The 20,925-nt window shown below is 40.5% G+C and overlaps 1 protein-coding gene and 1 long non-coding RNA gene across 2 annotated transcripts in view; one reads left to right on the top strand and one right to left on the bottom strand.

The window, feature by feature from the left end:
* Positions 1-20,925, top strand: part of DNAH14 (dynein axonemal heavy chain 14) — a 150,752-nt gene that overhangs the window by 13,217 nt on the left and 116,610 nt on the right. The window contains exons 10-17 of the mRNA XM_083496005.1: positions 6,820-6,958; positions 7,945-8,076; positions 9,340-9,596; positions 10,023-10,188; positions 11,806-12,094; positions 14,521-14,569; positions 15,185-15,282; positions 18,944-19,107. Coding sequence (XP_083352131.1) covers positions 6,820-6,958; positions 7,945-8,076; positions 9,340-9,596; positions 10,023-10,188; positions 11,806-12,094; positions 14,521-14,569; positions 15,185-15,282; positions 18,944-19,107 — 1,294 coding nt within the window. The remainder of the gene's footprint in view (positions 1-6,819; positions 6,959-7,944; positions 8,077-9,339; positions 9,597-10,022; positions 10,189-11,805; positions 12,095-14,520; positions 14,570-15,184; positions 15,283-18,943; positions 19,108-20,925) is intronic.
* On the bottom strand, positions 678-6,736 carry LOC310703684. Its single transcript, XR_014524305.1, has 2 exons — positions 5,851-6,736; positions 678-2,428 (listed from the first exon to the last, which is right to left on the bottom strand). It is a non-coding gene; the product is annotated as an uncharacterized lncRNA (long non-coding RNA).

Below are 20,925 nucleotides of genomic sequence, written 5' to 3'. Positions count from 1 at the left end.
GAGACTTGTCTCGTCCATGAATCACAAACAGATGCATCTGATTGTGGCTGTGGCCACTGAAGCAGAGTCAGATGAAACTGTATGGCCCTGAATCCTATCCCCAGTAGGGCTGTGGCTGCCAATGACTGCAACCATTTTTCGGAGTTCCTCAGAACCTTCTTTATGTGATTTTAAATACAGAAACTTTTTATTAACTGGTGTCATTCCCCAGCCATAAAGAAATAATGAAGAAATGGAGGAAAATAGGTAAAGGATTAAAAGTAACATTGAGAAAATGAACAGGGTCCACCTTCATAGGATGACATATATAGTCAGAGATATAAATTCCAAATTGGAGGGGAAAGGGGGATACTATAAAGGTTATTTTAGTGTGTGTTTGTGTGTGTGTTTGTACACACACATTCATTCATCCACTGCACGCACACAATTTTGGAGAATTTCCATGGCATCCCTGTTATGATGAAGCCTTATTTACCTAGGGATCCATTAGCCACGCCATCCCCTGGACCTCGGAGGGAACAAAAGTACCAGGAAAGCAAAATCTTCTTTGGAGAAAAAGAGTTTATTGAAAATCTGTGCACAGAGACAAGGTCTGTACTCAGAGACAACCAGCTGGATAGTTCCTAAAAATACACTGGCTGTCAAGCAAGACACTTCAGCAGACTTTCTTATACCCCCAGACTTCCCCAATCGGCTAGCAAATATTGCTTGCTAAACACATTTTATTGCTTGCTAAACATTCCTGTCTTTCTGCTAAGCCAAGCACTCCCTCCCACCTCCTTGTACACGTGTCTTCTTTTGCTAGCTAAGCATTCCCTTCGTATCTCTTCTTATTCTTGCATTACTAAGCAGAAGTAAAGCAGGAAACATCTTGCTAGTGGTTTTTCGGTTAACAGCAGTTTCTGGCTAGGCAGGAAGCGACCTTCTGACCTGTAGCTAGCATCAGCAGTTTCAAGTAGCTGGTTAGGCAGAAAACGACCTCCTGACCTGTCTGATTTAGACTTTTGCAAGCAACTGCAATTTTTGGGCTGTTTTTAACCATCCTAGCAGAGTGCAGGAATTTACTATGTGTAGATAATATTTGAGAGCAACAGAATAAAATATTGAGAGAAACCTTTCCCATCTCCCTTTACTCCGTCCTCTTCTTTTGAACAATCTATTACTTAGATTCGTTCTGGGGTAGGGGTCTATATTCTCTCATTACAGCAATCACGCGAGGTCCCATCATGCGAGACATCATCTTTCCCATCATATGTTGCAAGCATTGCATTAAGCAGGGTATACAGAAGCAGAAAAGCAATAGAAGCATTATTGGGCCTATTCTTCCCACAAATACGATACCGTTCATGCCAACAGAAATACGAGAGCATCCATATGACAAGGGCGGTACATATCACTCCTACCCACCAAACCCAATATCTCCATGGTTCCTCCCACCAATATTCAGGGGGTGTGCTCATTGTTGAAGAGCCCACTGATATTTGTGCCCGACTACCTGTTGAGCCTCAAGGATGAGAGCCCACCGGTGAGCTGATGCTCCCACTATGTGGGTCAATTTTTCTACTAACCCTGTTGGGTGGATTGAACTCTCGTGCTGCCTCCCTAGTGACCAGAGCATATGGAAGCTGAAATCCTGGGGTGGCAATTCTTACTGGCACTTGTTTAGTAATTTCAATGCACACCTGGCTAAGGCTCCCACCCCTGCAATACTTGCATTAAGATAGGTTCCGTCCCATCTATCACCTGGGTTAAGAGTAGGACCTGGTCTATCAAATGAGGTTGGTACAGTGCTCTACCTTCCAGATAACAGTTGACTACCCTCCCACAACAGCAAGAGCAGTCCAGAACTAGATAGATTTCGATCGTCTCTGCAACTTTCCGTATGAGCACTATCCATGCGTGCTGGTCAGTGGTGTGGGAGAGGAGCCACAACGGGGCAGTGGGGTGTCTCAATACGGTAATCTCATCAAACCCCAGTTTCCAATAGCCAAGGAGCACTCCATCTCTTACCACCGGCAAGACGAACCAGTCGTAGCAGAGGCCAGCAGGCCAATAGGGTTGGTATGGTTCGGTAGGGTCAGGGCAATAAGACATAGAGCAAGTCAATAAAGAAAATAAGAGAGAAAAGAGAAAGTCTTTGTAACTGTCCTTGTGATGATTAGTCGCAGGATCTTGTTGCTCGTGGCCTAACGCTTTTCCCTGGTAGCGTCAGACACAAGGTGATGATCAACTTCAGAGGGTCAGCGGGATTTCTTTTGCAAGTCCAGACACCCTTCTTCAGATGCGTGTGATGTACCCAGGGGATCACCTCGACTACTTTCACTGCAGTTGGGGATGAGGGGGTCGCCAGACGCTGTCACCCAGAGGAACTGGTGAACCGGCTCAGCGAGACTGCCACGGGACTGCAGGTGTACGCTTGAGGGAATACCTGGAAAGAAAGCAAACACACACAACAAACACAGGGATTGCACTTGTTCTTGGGTGATGTGATCTCCCATCTGCCCAAACCGGCGGGATGTCTCGGACGAAAGGGGTTGGCCTGCCATATAGAAGTTCAAAGGGTGATAGTTCTCAGTCTCTTGGTTGGCGCACAGGGCACATTTTGGGATATAGCAGCAGTTAGTTATAACAGCAGTTAGTTGAGGTAGAATATTCTCCCAAGGTGTGCTTTAGCAGCTGGGCCTCCCAAATGGGTGGACTTGTGGTAATTCTTTACAATTGTGCTGGCCAGATGTTGGGGCACAAAAACACGGCTGTCTGGTCCTTCCTGGAGCGTTGCTCCTTCTTGGCTGGTCCACTGCTGTTCATCAAGGGTGTAACGTGGTTCCACATCGTCTGGAGTGAGTTCTGGTACCAATATCAAAAGTCCTGGTGGTGCCTCTAAATTGGCTGGAGAACAAATGTCTACGTTGGGGGCGCTGCCTGTGGGCGCCTCTCCCATCCAATTACTCAGCCGTGCGTAGAGATATCAGCCTCTGGAGTGATATCAGCAAGGCAGTCGTCACTGGAGGGGATCTTCAGGATGCTGAGACACAGTCCAATCTGAAGCAGCTTTCTTATGTGGTGGACCCAAGGGGTGGTGCCAGCGATCTTCACAGCTGTGGGTGTGGAGAGCAGATGGGCCCTTCCAGCACGGTTGCAGTGGTGCCTGGGACCAGTCTTATCCACACCTCGTCACCTGGCTCAAACTGGTCACGCAAGAAGTTCGGGCCTGGGTTGAGAGAGAAAATCTCGAGAGAGAGACTGTACATAATTGTTCAATTCCACATCTTGAGCAGGGATAGGTGAAAGCATGCACACATAAGGAACCGGTCTCCCAAACATCACTTCAAAAGGGTGACAAGTGAATACGTTTCAATGGGAGGCTACAGACTCTAAGCAAAGCCAAGGGCAACATGAACACCCAATTAGACCCTGTTTCTTGGGTCAATGGTTTTTCAAAGTCCTGTTCATCCTTTCCTATTTTCCAGAACTTTTGGGGCCTATATGCAGTACCCACCATCTTCCTTCTTCACTGGCAACAGTGGGGTGTTTCACTGTGATTGGCATTGTTTCAAGATTCCATGTTGAAGCAATCGCTTCAAATGCACCCACACTCCTTCAGCTGCCTGTCGTGGGATGGGGTATTGGTTTTTATCTTCCGCCCATAGTCCAGGGTCAACATCATGAAGCAGGCTAACAGGGAGGATTCCCTCCTCTTCTTTTACCATCATCAAGCAGCAATGGTCTCTCAGGGGCATTTCTAAAGAAAACTCTCCTGCTGGTCCAGTTGTCATCATTACTTCCCCCATTGGTTGGAAGGAAATCTGGGCTTGTAATTTTGTTAACAAGTCTCGGCCCAATAAGGAATGGGACACTCTGGTATATACAAAAAAATTGTGCTGGACTACTTGGCCACCTAGGCAGCAGGTAACAGACTGCAAAAACGGGGCCTTTTGTGATTTACCTGTAGCTTCAATTATATTAACCACTTGGTTTGTGGGTTTTGTTACAGGCATAGGTAAGACTGAGTGGGCAGCTCCCTTGTTTACCTTCTCCTACCTGTAATAAGGTAGCTAGGTTAAGGGCTGTGGTAACCTGAAACTTCAGGCGTGAATGTAATAACAGCATCTGGCACTTCCTCTTGGAGTTACACAGCTGGTGTCCTGTCCAAACGTGAATTTATCTGCCTTTGTGAGTAGGGTAGCCACTGCCACAATCACTCTCATACGGGGGGGGGGGGGCAACCTCTGTTCTGTTGGGGTTAGCTTCTCTGACAAGTATTCGACAGGTTGCTGCCAATTTTCCAGTTTCTGGCATGAGGCTCCCTTGGCTACCCCCCTGGTCTTCATCTATGAACAGGGTAAAAGGCTTCTTGGGGTTTGGATGCCAAGCACTGGGGCTTGTTGTAATGTCACTTTGAGATCCTGAAAAGCCTGCTGCTGTTCCCTGCCTCATATAAAAGGATCCTTCTCTATTCCCCTAGTTGACTCATGCAGGGGCCAAGCAATGCTTCTGTAATTAGTAGTGAGTCCAGGAGATATTGTTCATCATCATAAGTGGGATTATAGGTTTAAAAAAAATCCCTTCAAACAATTTTATGATCTTTGCTGGATTCTCCTCAAAAGAGGGGTTCTGATTTCTCCAATTACAAACATCTGCACTTGAAAAGGGTATATGCTGTCTGTGGTGCCTTTGTTTGTCCAGCTGGGACAGGGGCTGGTGGATCATAAACCCTCCGAAGGGGCATTTCTCCAGCTGCCTGATCCTTCCTGGTTTTCTCATACTGTCTGTGAGACATAACTCTCTTCGCCGCCTGTCCCCACTTACGTTGCCATCTCTTCCTCTTTTCAGGGGTGCAGCATTCTGCTGCCTCAACTAACAAGGGGCTTACATCCAACTTCTTCCTCAGATGGCTTTACAAACTCCTTTAGTCTCTTTTTCTGTCTTTCTGTCCACATTTTCTTTCCTTGATTCATATCATCTAGTGTCTTCCTAAACCCCTCGTTATCTTCCTCATCTCCCTCTTCTTCCGTCTCACTATCCTCCTTCGCAGGTCCTCCTCCCCCTACACCAGCACCTCCCTGTGCTTCTTGATCTTGGCCTGGGGGGGGGTTGTTGGTGGAGTGTAAGGTGGTGGCTTAATCACTCCCCCTCCTCATCTTCTGGGTCTTCTAACACCAGAGGCTTCACTGTACAAATCCTGTTCTGTGTGTTGCTGTCACAGCAAGACTTTAGCCATGGTAGATTCTTTTTTTTACATTGGTCTTCCATGTAGAGATATAGGGGATCTGGTCTGGGTGGACATTTAATATATTTTGCCACAGGGGGTTGATTTGCCACAGGGGGTTGATTAATTGCAAATCAAAGCCACGCAGTTCCCTGGGTTGGCAAGTCCACCTCACATAAAGTTTTGAGTCTCTGTTTTTTCAATTTGAATCATCACTCTTCGTGGCTGTTTTCCAGTTATTTAAAAAGCATTCCAGAGGAATACATTGGCTTGCTCCAGACCCTATTTTTTCAGATACTCCCCTCCTAACTGGGTTTTCAAAATTCTCTCACACTCCACATGCTACAGATTGTCAGAAAATGCACAACCCTACAATCGCTCGGCCAAGGGGACACTAAGCCTTGGCCCTCATTCAACAATTGATCCACTGGAGTATCTGACACACAACATGTCAACAAAACACTCAATTCCCTCTGCCCCATTCCCTTTCCCAAACCTTTACCAATTCCTTTCCTGGTGGCATTCTTACTGCACGGGCACTCTACTGCCAACTACCAGGTGAGGCTGATCAGGCCTCTGGCCCTTTCCCTCGGGCCCCTAGCCCTTTCCTTCGGGCCCCTAGCCCTTTCCTTCGGGCTTACCTTTCTCCGCTGCGGACCTGTCCCCTCGGCGCCGTTCTGTCCTCTTGTTCTCCCTCAACTAGATGTCTCCGCTCCAGGACGGTGTGGCAATCTCCCCCTACAAACTGGCAGGGTGTGCACCGGAAATGCGAACGCCGATCGGAGCTGTTCACCTTAGTTGAGCCTGGCCCTCCGGTCCGTATTGGGGAGGGGGCTTATCCCGGACGAGCCCCCAGAGAGATGAAGCCTTATTTACCTAGGGATCCATTAGCCACGCCATCCCCTGGACCTCGGAGGGAACAAAAGTACCAGGAAAGCAAAATCTTCTTTGGAGAAAAAGAGTTTATTGAAAATCTGTGCACAGAGACAAGGTCTGTACTCAGAGACAACCAGCTGGATAGTTCCTAAAAATACACTGGCTGTCAAGCAAGACACTTCAGCAGACTTTCTTATACCCCCAGACTTCCCCAATCGGCTAGCAAATATTGCTTGCTAAACACATTTTATTGCTTGCTAAACATTCCTGTCTTTCTGCTAAGCCAAGCACTCCCTCCCACCTCCTTGTACACGTGTCTTCTTTTGCTAGCTAAGCATTCCCTTCGTATCTCTTCTTATTCTTGCATTACTAAGCAGAAGTAAAGCAGGAAACATCTTGCTAGTGGTTTTTCGGTTAACAGCAGTTTCTGGCTAGGCAGGAAGCGACCTTCTGACCTGTAGCTAGCATCAGCAGTTTCAAGTAGCTGGTTAGGCAGAAAACGACCTCCTGACCTGTCTGATTTAGACTTTTGCAAGCAACTGCAATTTTTGGGCTGTTTTTAACCATCCTAGCAGAGTGCAGGAATTTACTATGTGTAGATAATATTTGAGAGCAACAGAATAAAATATTGAGAGAAACCTTTCCCATCTCCCTTTAATGTCACTTAACATTTATTACTGTGAACTGAGAATCTGTATCGGTTTTATACTTAGAATTGGTTTTCTTTTTGGCAGAATGCTGTTGTATAAACGTTTGTTTCTGGCTGATGAGATATTACAAAAATGCTTGCTTTATATTCAAGCATTGTGTGAGGACGTGAGTAACACTGAGAAGCACAAATTGTCAGAAGATAAAACTATCAGTTTCATAAAGGTGAGAAGAAAAGTATTTTCAGTGGATACAAAAAGTGTAGGAAAAATATTTCCACAACTTTAAATATAATTACTTATACAGAAATATTTACTGTTGGAAGCCAGTGAAAATCTGGAAGCCAATTAAAATGTAATATAATAAAATGAAAGCATTAATGTATGGTTTCCATTTCTCAAGATTTCATCTGATAAATGATGAGGGCATTATGACCTATCAGTGTGAGAAACAAGAGAATCAGATCAAATGTATTAGTTTGGTTCTGGTTTATGTTCAGTTTTAACTAAAGTTCTGGTTTAGGTCTGGTTCAGGTTCAAGGTCATTAAGTCTGGGATTTGGCTTGTAACAACTGAATCAATTGCATCAGATCAGTTTCACAGTATGTTGCGTATATGATAAAGTGATTAATATCATGCTGATCTATGTAATTCCTAATACATTATTTTAAAATATAATATTTATCTATTTATTGAAAGATTTAAATGTGTTTTCTTTTTACGATAATGACTCCATACTTGCTTCCCTGCTTCCCAGTGATAGTTTGGTGATTCACAGACATGTAATATTAAGCCAATTTTGCAGACAGCAGCTTTCGTTAATCACCACTTAATTACATCTGTTGACAGCGCCTCGACAGATGCAAATAACCAGCCACGACACTCCCCTGGAAGTCTGATAATTGATTCAGTTCTCATACCCTGTATATTTATTGCTATGTTTTGTGGTCCATTATTGTGGGAAGTTAAGCAGAGAACTGCTGGTTTAAAAGAAGGAGTGCTATCAAAGTTGATTGTTCTGTTTACATAAAGATGAACAGAATTTCACAGATTTTTAACTTTTCTCTTTTTGCATTTTAGTGCTGATGCTATGTCATTTCTTGCTTTTGCCCTTAAGGATTATTGAGGTGGTTCAATGGACACAGGATCTTGCATTAGATTTAGGGCATTTTGGGGTTATTCTATATATATTCCCCCCCTTTTTTTTCTTAGATAGACATATCCCACACATACACTTTGAATGAATTTTGTGAGGAACAATACAAACAAAGTCAACAGGCACTCACTCAGCTACAAGATTTTAAAGATAAAGTAATCAAAGTAATCCGGACCTCTTTCTTAAAGGCAAGTTCTCTTTTTTTGTACTTTAATTCTGAATATTTTAATTCTTGTATATCACTTCAACTATATTTATTTTTCCCCCTCTAATAGCAAGAAAGAGGGCATGCTTTTGGAGTTTCTTTGTATTTTTCAAGTCGTAATGTGTATTTTATTCATTTTTTAAAGTGAAATGGAATTGTTAGATGGAGAAAGGCTGTAGTTTAGTGGCAAAGTGCATGATGTGCTTTTAAAAGGTCCCCAGATTCAATACCAGGCATCGCTAGATAGAGAGCTGCTGCCAGTCAGTGTAGATAATACTGAGTAAATGTATCAATGGTAAGGTATTAAACTCTTCTTTATGGAAGGGAGTCGCCTCAGACTCCTTAAAAGAAATAGAAGCATGACTACTGAAAAAAATCATTCTTAATCCAGAAGACTTGAACAATTAAAGGCTAGTGGGAAATGGGCAAGGTGCTCAAGTTATCATCGGCATTCTTGGAGAATGCTGATTTTCTTATTTCAATTGGTGCTGAGCTCTGATCTTTTAATCTTTTTAAACAAGTTAATATTATTTGACTATCTGTTCATTTTAGTCCCCGTTTCATTCTGTTGTTGAATACTTTAGCTTGCATGGTGAGTTTTTGAAATTCGTGATTGAGCTAAATGGTTCTTAAAGCAGTGTTATGTACTGAAGTTCTCACCCTGGGCCACCAGGGGGATACTGTAGATAGTTATGCAAATGAAGGATCGAAAAGTGACGTTCAGTGATTGGATAGTTTTGTATGCAAATGAAGGATCGAAAAGTGACATTCAGTGATTGGATAGTTTTAGAAAATGGCAACAGTTACAATTGTTCTGTAGCTCTATACAAGCAGGCTGACTGAGCTCCTCCGTTAGTTCTGTTCCAGCTTACAAAATAAAGAGCTGCTTTGGAGAAATCGCTGTGTCGTCTGCTATGTCAACCCACAACTTAACAATCAGCATCTTATTTTATTATGAACTCTGTGTATTTTGATTGTAAACTGATGTTTTAATTGGTTTTGTTTTAATTTATGCCACATAGAAGTTTTTGTATGAAGCGACCAATCTAACAATTATACATAATGAGAAGACCAGAAGTTCACCAGATAAAAACTGTTTTTTGTTACCAGAGAAAATTCTTTCATTGGAAGCAATCCTAAATTACTAGTAGCTTAGAACAAGTATTGCAAATATTTTATCTTATAAAAAGGTTATTCAGTATATAGTAATTATTTTTTCCAAATTATTTTTTCCAAAATGTTATAGATAGCTGAAATGAAGGGAGCAGAAAAGCTTTTTCTGCATTTGCCAGATGATGCCAGAAAAAAGCCAAAACACTTTGAGATAGCTGGATGGCGGCACATAATGGAAGACTTTTCTAGGTTTCTTCAGCTTGTTGACCGAATGTTTCAAGAACTGCTTCGAAAATTGGTTCACAATGCTTTAAACCTTCTTTTGGAGATATTTGAAGGCTCTAATAATAAGACAGTTTCAAAACTGAAGACAAATGAGGACCTTATATGGTATTTTCACCTGTTTATGATGAAAACACTTGTCCAAAATGTTTTGCTTTATTGCATTGTTCATAAGATTCCTTTGTCATTTTCTTTTATTATTAAGCATAGGTACCTGTTTTGAAAGATTATGAAAAAGAATTTCTTGGAGCTAATGCTTGTTGTTGAATATGAGTAAAGAGCCAAGTATAATATTAATTCTCATAATTGTTATAATAAACACCAATTATATAGTTAACAAATAGTTAAATAATCTTTCTGATATATTTAATATGTAGTTTAATGTTTTAAGGCAGTTAGCAGTATCATTCTGTATCTACTACCCTGAGCTCTTTGGGAAAAGGCAGGATAAAAGTGTGTGCAATTACTTAGTAGAAATAGCTTGTCCTATATCTGTTCAAAAATAATTTAGGTTTTTTCCCCCCATATACACAGGGCATATAAAAAAACAATTGAGAGAGCAAATAGCTTATCGAATACTGAGAATAGACATCAACAGATGTTTCAAGCCAATTATTTTGAGATATCACAGGCATCATCACGCCATTCAGAAAAGCCTGAGCCACAAGTAGAAATCATTACTGTTAATGATATAGGCAAGGTAAATTGTTTTCAATGAAAATCTCTTAATCTAACCCTTATGAAGGACTGAATGTAGCTACAAGATAATGCATGATTGCATTCTGCTAGATTTTTTATTCGTTTATATCTCACTTTGTTTGATTGTTAATTCATTCATGCCCCACTTTTCAAAATAAAACCATCCTAATATAGCTTATTTCAATAGAAATTAAAGCAAACTTAATACATGAGTTTTAGTTACAGGTAGGTAGCCGTGTTGGTCTGCCATAGTCAAAATAAAAAAATTCCTTCCAGTAGCACTTTAAAGACCAACTAAGTTAGTTCTTGGTATGAGCTTTCGTGTGCATGTGTGTATCTGAAGAAGTGTGCATGCACACGAAAGCTCATACCAAGAACTAACTTAGTTGGTCTTTAAAGTGCTACTGGAAGGAATTTTTTTATTTTGACATGAGTTTTAGGTTCACGTTTCTCATAGTCTCTCCCTGCCTCATGACACGCTATTTGGAAGCTACAGGCAGTTTCTTCCTAGGGTTTTTTTTTAATGCTTAAGGTATAATAAAATTAAGATTTTTTTTCATGTTATATTTCATTAATTTCTAAGCACAAGGGTCTCTTTTGAAACAGAATCACAGTGGTAAGAAATTAAGAAGCTTGTGCTAAATCTCCATGCTTCTTGAGGGACAATGTGCAAAAATAGTTTTCATTTAGACTCATTCCTTTTCATTTAATTTCAGAATGGTAATAACAAGAACAATAATAATAATAATATAGAATGGATTTTTGTTGTTGTTATTAAGTTATGAATCACCTTTTACATGTCTCAAAGTGATTTACAAACATATCATGAAAACTTTATAAAACAGCATGAAAACAACTGGTTAGGTTAAAGAACAATATCAAATGAGCAGAGATCCTTTCATCCAACTGAAAAAACCATGTCAAAATAAAAAAAGTTTTCCATTGTTTCTGGGAAATACATATATTGGGTACCTGTCATAATGAAACATAGATGCCACACTGAAAACTCTGTTACAAATTGTTAATGTGGAGCAGGCTGGTGATATTTTTGGGACTTTAGGAAGAAACTCCTGCAGAATGCAGCGACCTATTGGATATATAAGAGATAAGGTGGTCTCTCAAGTAACTGGGTCTTTCGGTATATAGGGCTTTAGAAATTAGTCCCAAAAAGTATTTCCTGTGAACCCCTGAGACCTCCAGGTATTGTGTAAATTCTAATAATAATAATAATAATAATAATAGTAATAATAATAATTTGAAGTTGGCCTGAGAGAAGATCCTTCAAAGTGTTGTGTCCTAGTAGTAGTTTGACCCCACGAGCAGCCTAGCTGCCAAGTTCTGCACTAACTGTAGCCTCTGGACCTACCTCAACAGTAACCCCTCATATTCAAGCAAGAATAAACAGATTTATAATATATTAATGCTGTGGATTATTCAGTTTTGTTCCTTATTAATATATTATTTTTCTGAATATTATTATTTCTATTTTATAATCAAACACTTTTTAAATAATATTTTTCACATAATTTTTCATACTGTGCAGATTTTCCATTTGCATTTAAATGATTAAAACTTAATAAAAATGTAAGCCATTTTTGTTTTTCTTATACAAATTTAGATACTGGAAGATGTGAAAAGGCAACTGAGAGGAGAGGAAGAATATGTGCCAATATTTAAAATAAATATAGAGCTTAGAATTCCTTATGAAAAGGAACTTTGTCGAAAATACATCCAGGAGGATGATGATGATTATCTCTCAGAAACCTCATTAGTACCTTTCAATGAAACATTGGAAGATGAAGATTTGAAACAATTATCTCCAAGTGACAGACAAAGCAATCATGAAGGATCGGAAAATTCTGTGCTACTACAGTCAAATGCATCCAGCGATGAAAAAACCATTTTGAGTAAGAGTAATCGGAGTTCTTTGAGATTACAATTTTGAGTCTTTGAGTCTGCATGAGTACAGATGCGCAACTCAGAGTCACATTAGATATACCATCTCTCCAAGATCTAACTATTGGGCCAGTAGACTTAGCCATGCTTCCTCTTGTCCCACTGCTTTCCCCATGGGGAAAACCACTCTTTAGTGTTCAGTTGGAACAAACTGCTCTTTGAGTTTTATCCAGATTGACGTTTGCTCCAATTTAGTACCGAAGAGAAATGATCAGGGCAAGGAAAACAACTGCTTGGACCTGTGCTCTCTAGACATGGGACAAGCAGAAATGTGGACGGGCCCAGTGACAAGTGACATTAGCTCTGCAGCTATCACACCATGTTTATGTAGGAGATGGATAGAGGATTAAATCTGTAGATTACAATTTAAACCTCCTATCCCACATGTGTGAGAAATACAGGTTGTAAGGCTATGAAGTTTTTAGCAGAGTAAAACAAATAGGCCTGTTCTTATGTTGCAATCCTCTGCAGCTTTCTAGGAAGAGGCACATGGAGAAATTTCCAGGTACCTTTCTGCGGGGAGAGGCAGGTATTGCAGTCCTGAGCTGCATAAAACTTTATGGGTCAAAAGCAGCACTTTGAACTGAGACCAGAAATTAATTGGAAGCCACTGTAGTTGTGCCAGAATTGACATTATCTGCTCAATGTGTGTATCTGAAGAAGTGTGCATGCACACGAAAGCTCATACCAAGAACTAACTTAGTTGGTCTTTAAGGTGCTACTGGAAGGATTTTTTTTATATTATCTGCTCAGATTGTCTTGCCCCAATCAGAAATCTGATTATTGGATTTTGCACTAGCTGCAGTTTCTCAACCATCTTCAAAAGTAGTACCTGCCACATTCCATAAGGTATGGTTGTGTTAACATTTTCCTTTATGTTGGTATCAGCAACTTTTGGATTCTCCACACTTTAGTGGCTATATGAACTTCACTATTATTATTTAGATCTGAACAATGACTTCAGGTTGGGTAAAAGGCATGGGAGGGTGGGATATTTAGTTTGTATTTTTTCTCTTTTTTAGATGTAACACAAAGTACTTTTTCATATAAAACTCAATAACTAAATAAAAAAAATAAAGAAAGCAGTGCATAGCACATTGCACTATTCTAACCTAGGTGTTATGAGAACGTTGACAACAGAAGTTAGGCTACCCCTGTCCAGATAGGGTTGCAGTTGGGTCACCAGCCAAAGTGGATGCAAGGCGCACTGTACCGCTGAGGCCACTTATGCCTCAAGAAAAAGTAACAAACCCAGAAGTACCTCCAAGCTGTGCACTTGCTCCTTCAGGACAGGCTGAATCCTGCCTGTCCAATGTAGGAAGCTACCCACTAACAGCTGCTCATTATCTGGATTATGTTTATTGGCTTTCACCTGATCCATTATAGGAGCCAGGCACTGGCGCAGCATATCCACTGCTACTCTTGCCATTGTAAAGGAGAAATAGAGCTGTGGATCACCCCAGTCAGCAGTTTCATGTAGATGTTAAATAGCATAGGGGATATAAATAACCTCAGTGGCACCTCACATTGGAGGCTCCATGGGGCCAAACATCCCCCTAGCACCTTCTGCTGGAAATAGCCATCCAAGTATTATAAATTATTATGAAGTAGTACTGGAACCACCTCAAAGTGGAACTGCTCACCCCCAACTTGGACAGCTATCCCAGAAACAAGGATGCCAAGTTGAATAAAATATTGGGGGGCGGGCAGAGGTAAGTCCTACACTACAAAATCAATCACATGATGTGGCACACACACACCGTTGGAATGGCAATGCCTATCAACTTTGGGGAGGTCCGGTCCCCTCAAATATATTAATAGGATGGGGCCGAAGGGACCTCGGCTCCTAGGAGTTGACTCCTATGCCCAGAAATATACAAAAGCGTTCAAAAGAACCAAGAGGGCTATTGCTATTTGGGTGGGATTCTGTTTCATACTGGCAAATTATGGTTGACCAGACTTTTTGCGATAAGAAAGGTGATGGGGAAATGTACTGGAAATTGTTGGACAGTGCTTGTTTTGACATATCTCACTTCCCTGAAAACCAAATAAATGTTCATTAGATAGCTAACACCATCTAATTTCCCTGCAAACAAATCAAGATCAATGCTCAATGAACAGGTCACCTGGAAGCACCTGTGGGCACACTCCCCCATCTCTCCTAACAAAGGTCATCATACAGGTTGGACCAAGCCGGTTTTTATTGCAAAGCTGTTATTAAACTCCAATTTAAATGGATCCAAATAACATGTTTTGAAATTATTGTTTTAAGAATTCAGTAGAAAACGTTTCCTTTTAGGAAAGTGATGACATTCAAAGATTAATATTTTCAATGGCTTAATTTTTTTTAAAGTGTTTGCTTTTCTTTCTGGATTAGGTAGAACATATTCTTCTAAATCCAATGTGGAATCACTGAAATATAAAAGGTATGTCTAATCATAGGAGCCTTGTTTTACAGATCATATACTGTGCTGACTCTGCAGAAGGGATACATATTTATTTCAGTGGTTTTACAATTTGAGATGGTTGCTGATGACCTGAATGGGTTGGGGTAATGTCTCTCATCACATGATGGACGCAGGAGAGCAAAGAACTCTGGGAGGCAGGCATAGTCCCCTCAGTTTTTTCTCTTGTATTATTTTTGTCCTGGCTCTCCCTGACCTCTTATTTCAGTTAAGTTTTCCTATTTTCAGATATTCTTTGCTTACTTATTTTTCTGATGCTTGAATGCTATTAACCCACCTAATCAGAGCTCCATAAAATCCTTTCGGAATATTGGAGAAGGGCTCTTCTTGAACAATATTGGATGGGGTACGGGGAATGCTGTGAGGAAAGGAGAAAACAGAGTGTTTTTTTCTTTGTGAACTTCCTTAATGTTATTTGTATTAGAATCCAATACTAATATTAGGTGAGTCTTTCTCTTGCACACACACACCCTGATAGCCCTACACTTTAGATTTGAAGCTCTTTGCTGTTTTATATTTTATATTTAACATTTTCTGAAGAACTTTTGCCAATAAATTCATTGTTTTCTTATCTAGCTCTCCAGCATTCGCTACAGATTTTTATCTAGCTCCTAATAGAAGAGAGTTTTCAATGCAGTTCCAAGGAATTGTGGATGCACTAGAAAACATTATTGGTAAGTAATCTCACTCAAACAATGTGCAGTGCTAGGTGTAATTTTTACTATTTAATTAACATATAGTTTGCACTGATGAAGCAGAGAAAAGGAATAAATTTCCTGTTCTCACAGTGAAGGAATGTAGGAAGTGGGGTCCCCCAAATATCTCTATTGGGACCGGTGCTTTTTTTAGCTTGTTCATAAGTTACTGGAGATAAGAGTGAGTAGTGAGGTCTAGTTTCCTGATGACACCACATTGTTGAGGATGGTAAAGACAAAAAGCAATGGCAAGAAGCCGCAAAAGGATGTCTTCATTTTTTTTTTTTATAAAGATATTTATTAAAGGTTTTAAACAATACATCACCCAACACATAGAAACCATCACCAACTTAAAAGAAGAAGAAAAAAAGAAAACACAGAATAGATAAACACAGAACAAATACAATACATCAATGTTACTTTTCATTAAACCAAACTTCCTTACACCTTCCTTTTGGACTTCCTCACATCTCCCTTTCCTGCGTTCCCATTTATAAAATTATATTCAGCAGTGCTTCACCTTCTTTCAAATCTTAATATATAATTTCCAAAAGTTATACCTCCAATTTTGAACTTTATTTTCAGATATTTAGATATTTAAATTTGACCTGCTGTTAATCAAAATTTCAACCTTGTTCTTAGAATTAGCTTGTTTTCATATATCTTACCACTAATTTACTAGTACCAGATTTTTTTTCTATCCTGCATCATCTTAACATTCATACAATTTACAATACTTTTGCAAGTAGTCCTTAAACTTTTTCCAGTCCTCTTCCACTGTCTCTTCTCCCAGGTCTCGGATTCTGCCAGTCATTTCTGCCAGTTCCATATAGTCTATCAGTTGCGTCTGCCATTCTTCCAGCGTAGGCAAATCTTGGGTCTTCCAGTGCTTTGCGATGAGTATTCTTGCTGCTGTTGTTGCATACATAAAAAAAGTCCGGTCCTTCTTAGGCACCATTTGGCCGACAATGCCCAAAAGGAAGGCCTCTGGTTTCTTAGGGAAGGTATATTTAAATACCTTTTTTAGCTCATTATAAATCATTTCCCAGAAGGCCTTTATCTTAGGGCACGTCCACCAAAGGTGAAAGAATGTTCCTTCAGTATCTTTACATTTCCAACATTTATTGTCTGGCAAATGGTATATTTTTGCTAGCTTGACTGGGGTCATGTACCACCTGTATATCATTTTCATAATATTTTCTTTCAAGGCATTACATGCCGTAAATTTCACACCGGTGGTGCACAAACATTCCCAGTCAGCAAACATAATGTTATACCCAATGTCCTGCGCCCATTTTATCATAGCTGATTTAACCGTTTCATCCTGTGTGTTCCATTTTAGCAGCAAGTTATACATTTTGGAAAGTACCTTAGTTTTAGGTTCTAACAGTTCTGTTTCTAATTTTGATTTTTCCACCTGGAAACCTATTTTTTTATCCAACTTAAAAGCCTCCCTGATCTGAGCATAGTGTAGCCAGTCTCGCACTTTATCTTTTAGCTTCTCAAAACTCTGCATTCTCCAAGTATCTCCATCTTTTTCTAATATTTCCCAATATTTCGGCCATTTGGCCTCCATATTGAGTCTTTTCTGAGCCTTAGCTTCCATTGGTGACAACCACCTTGGGGTCTTATTTTCTAGAAGATCTTTGTATTTTATCCAGACATTAAACACTGCCTTCCTGACAATGTGGTTCTTGAAAGCTCTGTGAGCTTTAACCTTGTCGTACCACAAGTATGCATGCCATCCAAATACATTGTTGAACCCTTCCAGATCCAAAATATCAGTGTTCTCAAGAAGTAGCCAATATTTTAGCCAGCAGAAGGCTGCTGATTCATAATACAACTTTAAGTCTGGCAGGGCAAACCCCCCTCTTTCTTTAGCATCAGTTAGTATTTTAAATTTTATTCTGGGCTTTTTGCCCTGCCAGACAAATTTAGAAATATCTCTTTGCCACCTCCTGAAACATTCCCCCTTGTCCACAATCTGTAAAGTCTGAAACAGAAACAACATTTTAGGCAATACATTCATCTTTATAGCAGCAATTCGACCCAACAAGGAAAGCTTCAATCTCGTCCAACTTTCTAAGTCTTTTTTAATTTCTGACCAGCACTTTTCGTAGTTGTCCTTGAATAAGTTCAAATTTTTGGCTGTCATATTTACCCCTAGGTATTTCACCTTTTTAACCACAGTTAAGTCTGTCTCTTTCTGAAACCTTTCTGTTTCTGAAACTGTCAAATTTTTTTCCAGAACCTTAGTTTTTTGCTTGTTTAGCTTAAATCCCGCCACCCGACCAAACTCTTGAATCAGTTCTAACACCCTTTTCGTACTAGATTCTGGCTCCTGTAATGTCAAAACCAAGTCATCTGCGAAAGCTTTAAGTTTATACTGTTTGGCTCCGACCTGAATTCCTTCAACCAACCGATCCCCTCTGATCATATTCAGGAGCACCTCCAGGACCGAAATAAATAGCAGTGGGGAAATAGGGCAACCTTGTCGTGTTCCTTTCTCAATCCTAAACTCTTCCGTCACCACATTGTTAACTATCAATTTAGCTTTTTGTTCTGAATAAATTGCCTCTATACCATTTTCAAACCCCCGTCCCACTCCCATCCCTTCAAGGTTTTTCTTCATAAACTTCCAAGAGATATTATCAAAGGCCTTCTCCGCATCTATAAAAATCAATACTGCTTTTGTATTAGTGTTCATTTGCAAAAGTTCCAAAATATCAATTATATTTCTTGTATTATCAGACAGATGCCTACCAGGGAGAAAGCCTGCCTGATCTTTGTGAATCACTTCATTTAGCACTCTTTTTAACCTATTTGCTAAAATATCTGCAAAAATTTTGTAATCCACATTTAGGAGAGAGATGGGGCAGTAGTTTTTAAGTTGTGTCTTTTCAGTTTCCAATTTAGGTATCAATGTGATGTAAGCTTCTTTCCACGATTCCGGTGCCTTCTTCCCCTCCATAATCTCATTGCAAACCCCCATTAATGGTTGTGTCAAATGATCTTTCAATATCTTATAATATTTGGAGGTAAGCCCATCTGGCCCTGGAGATTTGCCCAATTGCATATTCTGAATGGCACCTTCAATTTCCTGTTGTGTTATTTTGTAGTTCAATATTGTCCTGTTTTCTTGAGATAATTTTGGTAATCCATTGCTTCTTAAAAATTGGTCTATCTCAATCTCTTTTTGCGGCCCTTGGGTATAAAGTTGCTTGAAGTATCTCTGGAAGCATTTTCTGATCTCAACAGGGTTCTGAATGTTTCTCCCTTCAATCTCTAAATTGGTAACCGTGTTCAATCTTTGTCTCTTTTTCAACTGCCATGCTAGCAGTTTTCCACATTTGTTTGCCGATTCAAAAGTCCTTTGTTTCATTAACTTAACAAAAGGATGTCTTCAAACTTGGTGAAATTAAAATTTTATTTTTTATTTAAAATAGTTATATAGTTATTGAAATAATCTGAATTGATATTTCTGTTACTGTTGCAAAGTGTTTCTGTCGCTTGCCCAAGTTTCAAATATAGGTTAATCCATGGGCGGTGGGGTTATTGATTTATATTTATTAAGAATTCATACTCCATGCCCAGGGCTAGTTTCTGAGTTTATAAATACTATTGTATTATCTCTTATTAGATCAAGTTCTGCCATTTTCTCAAGATGCCCAGCTGTCGATCTTCACAACTCAATCTTTACATAAAATAATGCAACCTTCTATGGATCCTGAACCAGGACAGCATTTATCAACATGGCCAAACTGTGATCTCATTCTAGGAACAGATCCAGATTATCAAAGCAAAGTACGTTTTTACGTTCCAGGGGATAGTGTGTAAAGACAAAATCACATATAATCAGAACAAACCTGGAACTACCCCTGTGTGACCATCCCTGCTTTTCAAAAACTGGTGTGCCAAGCAGGGCTTGCTCCCCATGGAAGGCAGAGAGCATTTAAGCTCTCTGGGAAGGTTGCATAGGATCCTCCCAGAGCCTGTGTGAAGCCTTCCTAGAGCCTGGTAAAGAAAATGGGGCACTTAAAAGCTCTTTGGAGACCCTCCCCCGACCCCAGGAGCCGCCTGGGTGAAATGAATGATGCATGAAAACGTGTTATGGGGTTAAAATTGGTGTTTATCCCTCCCATTCCCCAGCCGGGGATCTGAGGCACATCAAGGTTAACAGATCTGTCTGGGGAGTGGGCTGGCTCTCGAAGACGTATGTTTAAGCAGAGAGCCTGCCCCTATTTCGCTGCAACACGGGAGTGCACTGACAACCTTTCAGCATATGGCCAGTGACTCCCTTCAACACAGTCCCTTTAACAGGGAACCCTGGGATCGCCGCCGCAGGGGGGCGTGTGTCACCACCCCCATTTAGGGAAGATAACGGGTCAGCAAACTTTTTCAGCAGGGGACTGGTCCACTGTCCCTCAGACCTTGTGGGGGGCCGGACTATATATATTTTTGGGGGGGAATGAACTAATTCCTATGCCCCACAAATAACCTAGAGATGCATTTTAAATAAAAGGACACATTCTACTCATGTAAAAACATGCTGATTCCCGTACCGTCTGCAGGCCGGATTTAGAAGGTGATTGGGCCGGATTCAGCCCCCGGGCCTTAGTTTGCCTACCCATGGGCTAAAGAATTCCACCCAAGGCATAAAACTGTAGGCTCCGCCCCCTTAGATATGCAAAGAGCAGACCAGAGTGAAGACTACCCCTTCTTGGTCCGTTCTCCTGGCTCCTCCACCCGTTCATTCTGAACTGAAGTTTGGCTGGCACCTCAAGGGCTGTAATGTGGGGAGATGAACCAGGAGCATTCTGCCAGGAGGATTGGAGGTGCTGTGCACGGCCATGGAGAGGGCATGCTACGGTTGGTGGGGAGACCAGTCATTTTGTACCAGGCAAACTGGTTGCGGGCACAGTAAACCGGAGGCCATTCTTGCTGTGTAAACAGCAAGAATGACATGAGAACATCTTGGGATTGAAATGTTCACAACTTTATTGATCACAGATGTGTTTAGAGTAGCAAGTTTTTGTTATACAGTGGTACCTTGGGCTAAGTACTTAATTCCGGAGGTCCGTTCTTAACCTGAAACTGTTCTTAACCTGAAGCACCACTTTAGCTAATGGGGCCTCCTGCTGCTGCTGCACCGCCAGAGCACGATTTCTGTTCTCATCCTGAAGCACAGTTCTTAACCTGAAGCACTATTTCTGGTTTAGCGGAGTCTGTAACCTGAAGCATATGTAACCTGAAGTGTATGTAACCCAAGGTACTACTGTAGCATATAAGAAAAATGAAAAGAGCAGGTTTTGACATAGAGAAATTTTCTCCAGCTTTGTTAAAGGACTAATGTCCAAACACCAGAGTGCTTTATTAAATAGTGGGGTGAGAAAGAGGTTGCTGGAGACAATGAGAAAAGGGAAAATGTGTAATTTCTTTAGTTGTTCTTGAAACTGATTTATGTAGCATGCAGAGGGTGCTTTTTAATCTCATAGTGCATATTCCTGCAACCTTAATCCTGCCTCCTGGATACTGCAAGCAGTTAGGAGCTCAAGAAGGGCAAATGTGTCCTATTCTTACCCTTCTCCTACAAACTCATACTCATACTCAGTTGCTATTATT

Source organism: Podarcis liolepis (assembly GCF_965112155.1).
Source record: "Podarcis liolepis genome assembly, chromosome: 3".
In the NCBI taxonomy this organism is placed as follows: domain Eukaryota; kingdom Metazoa; phylum Chordata; class Lepidosauria; order Squamata; family Lacertidae; genus Podarcis; species Podarcis liolepis.
This window is presented reverse-complemented; position numbering and strand designations above follow the sequence as displayed.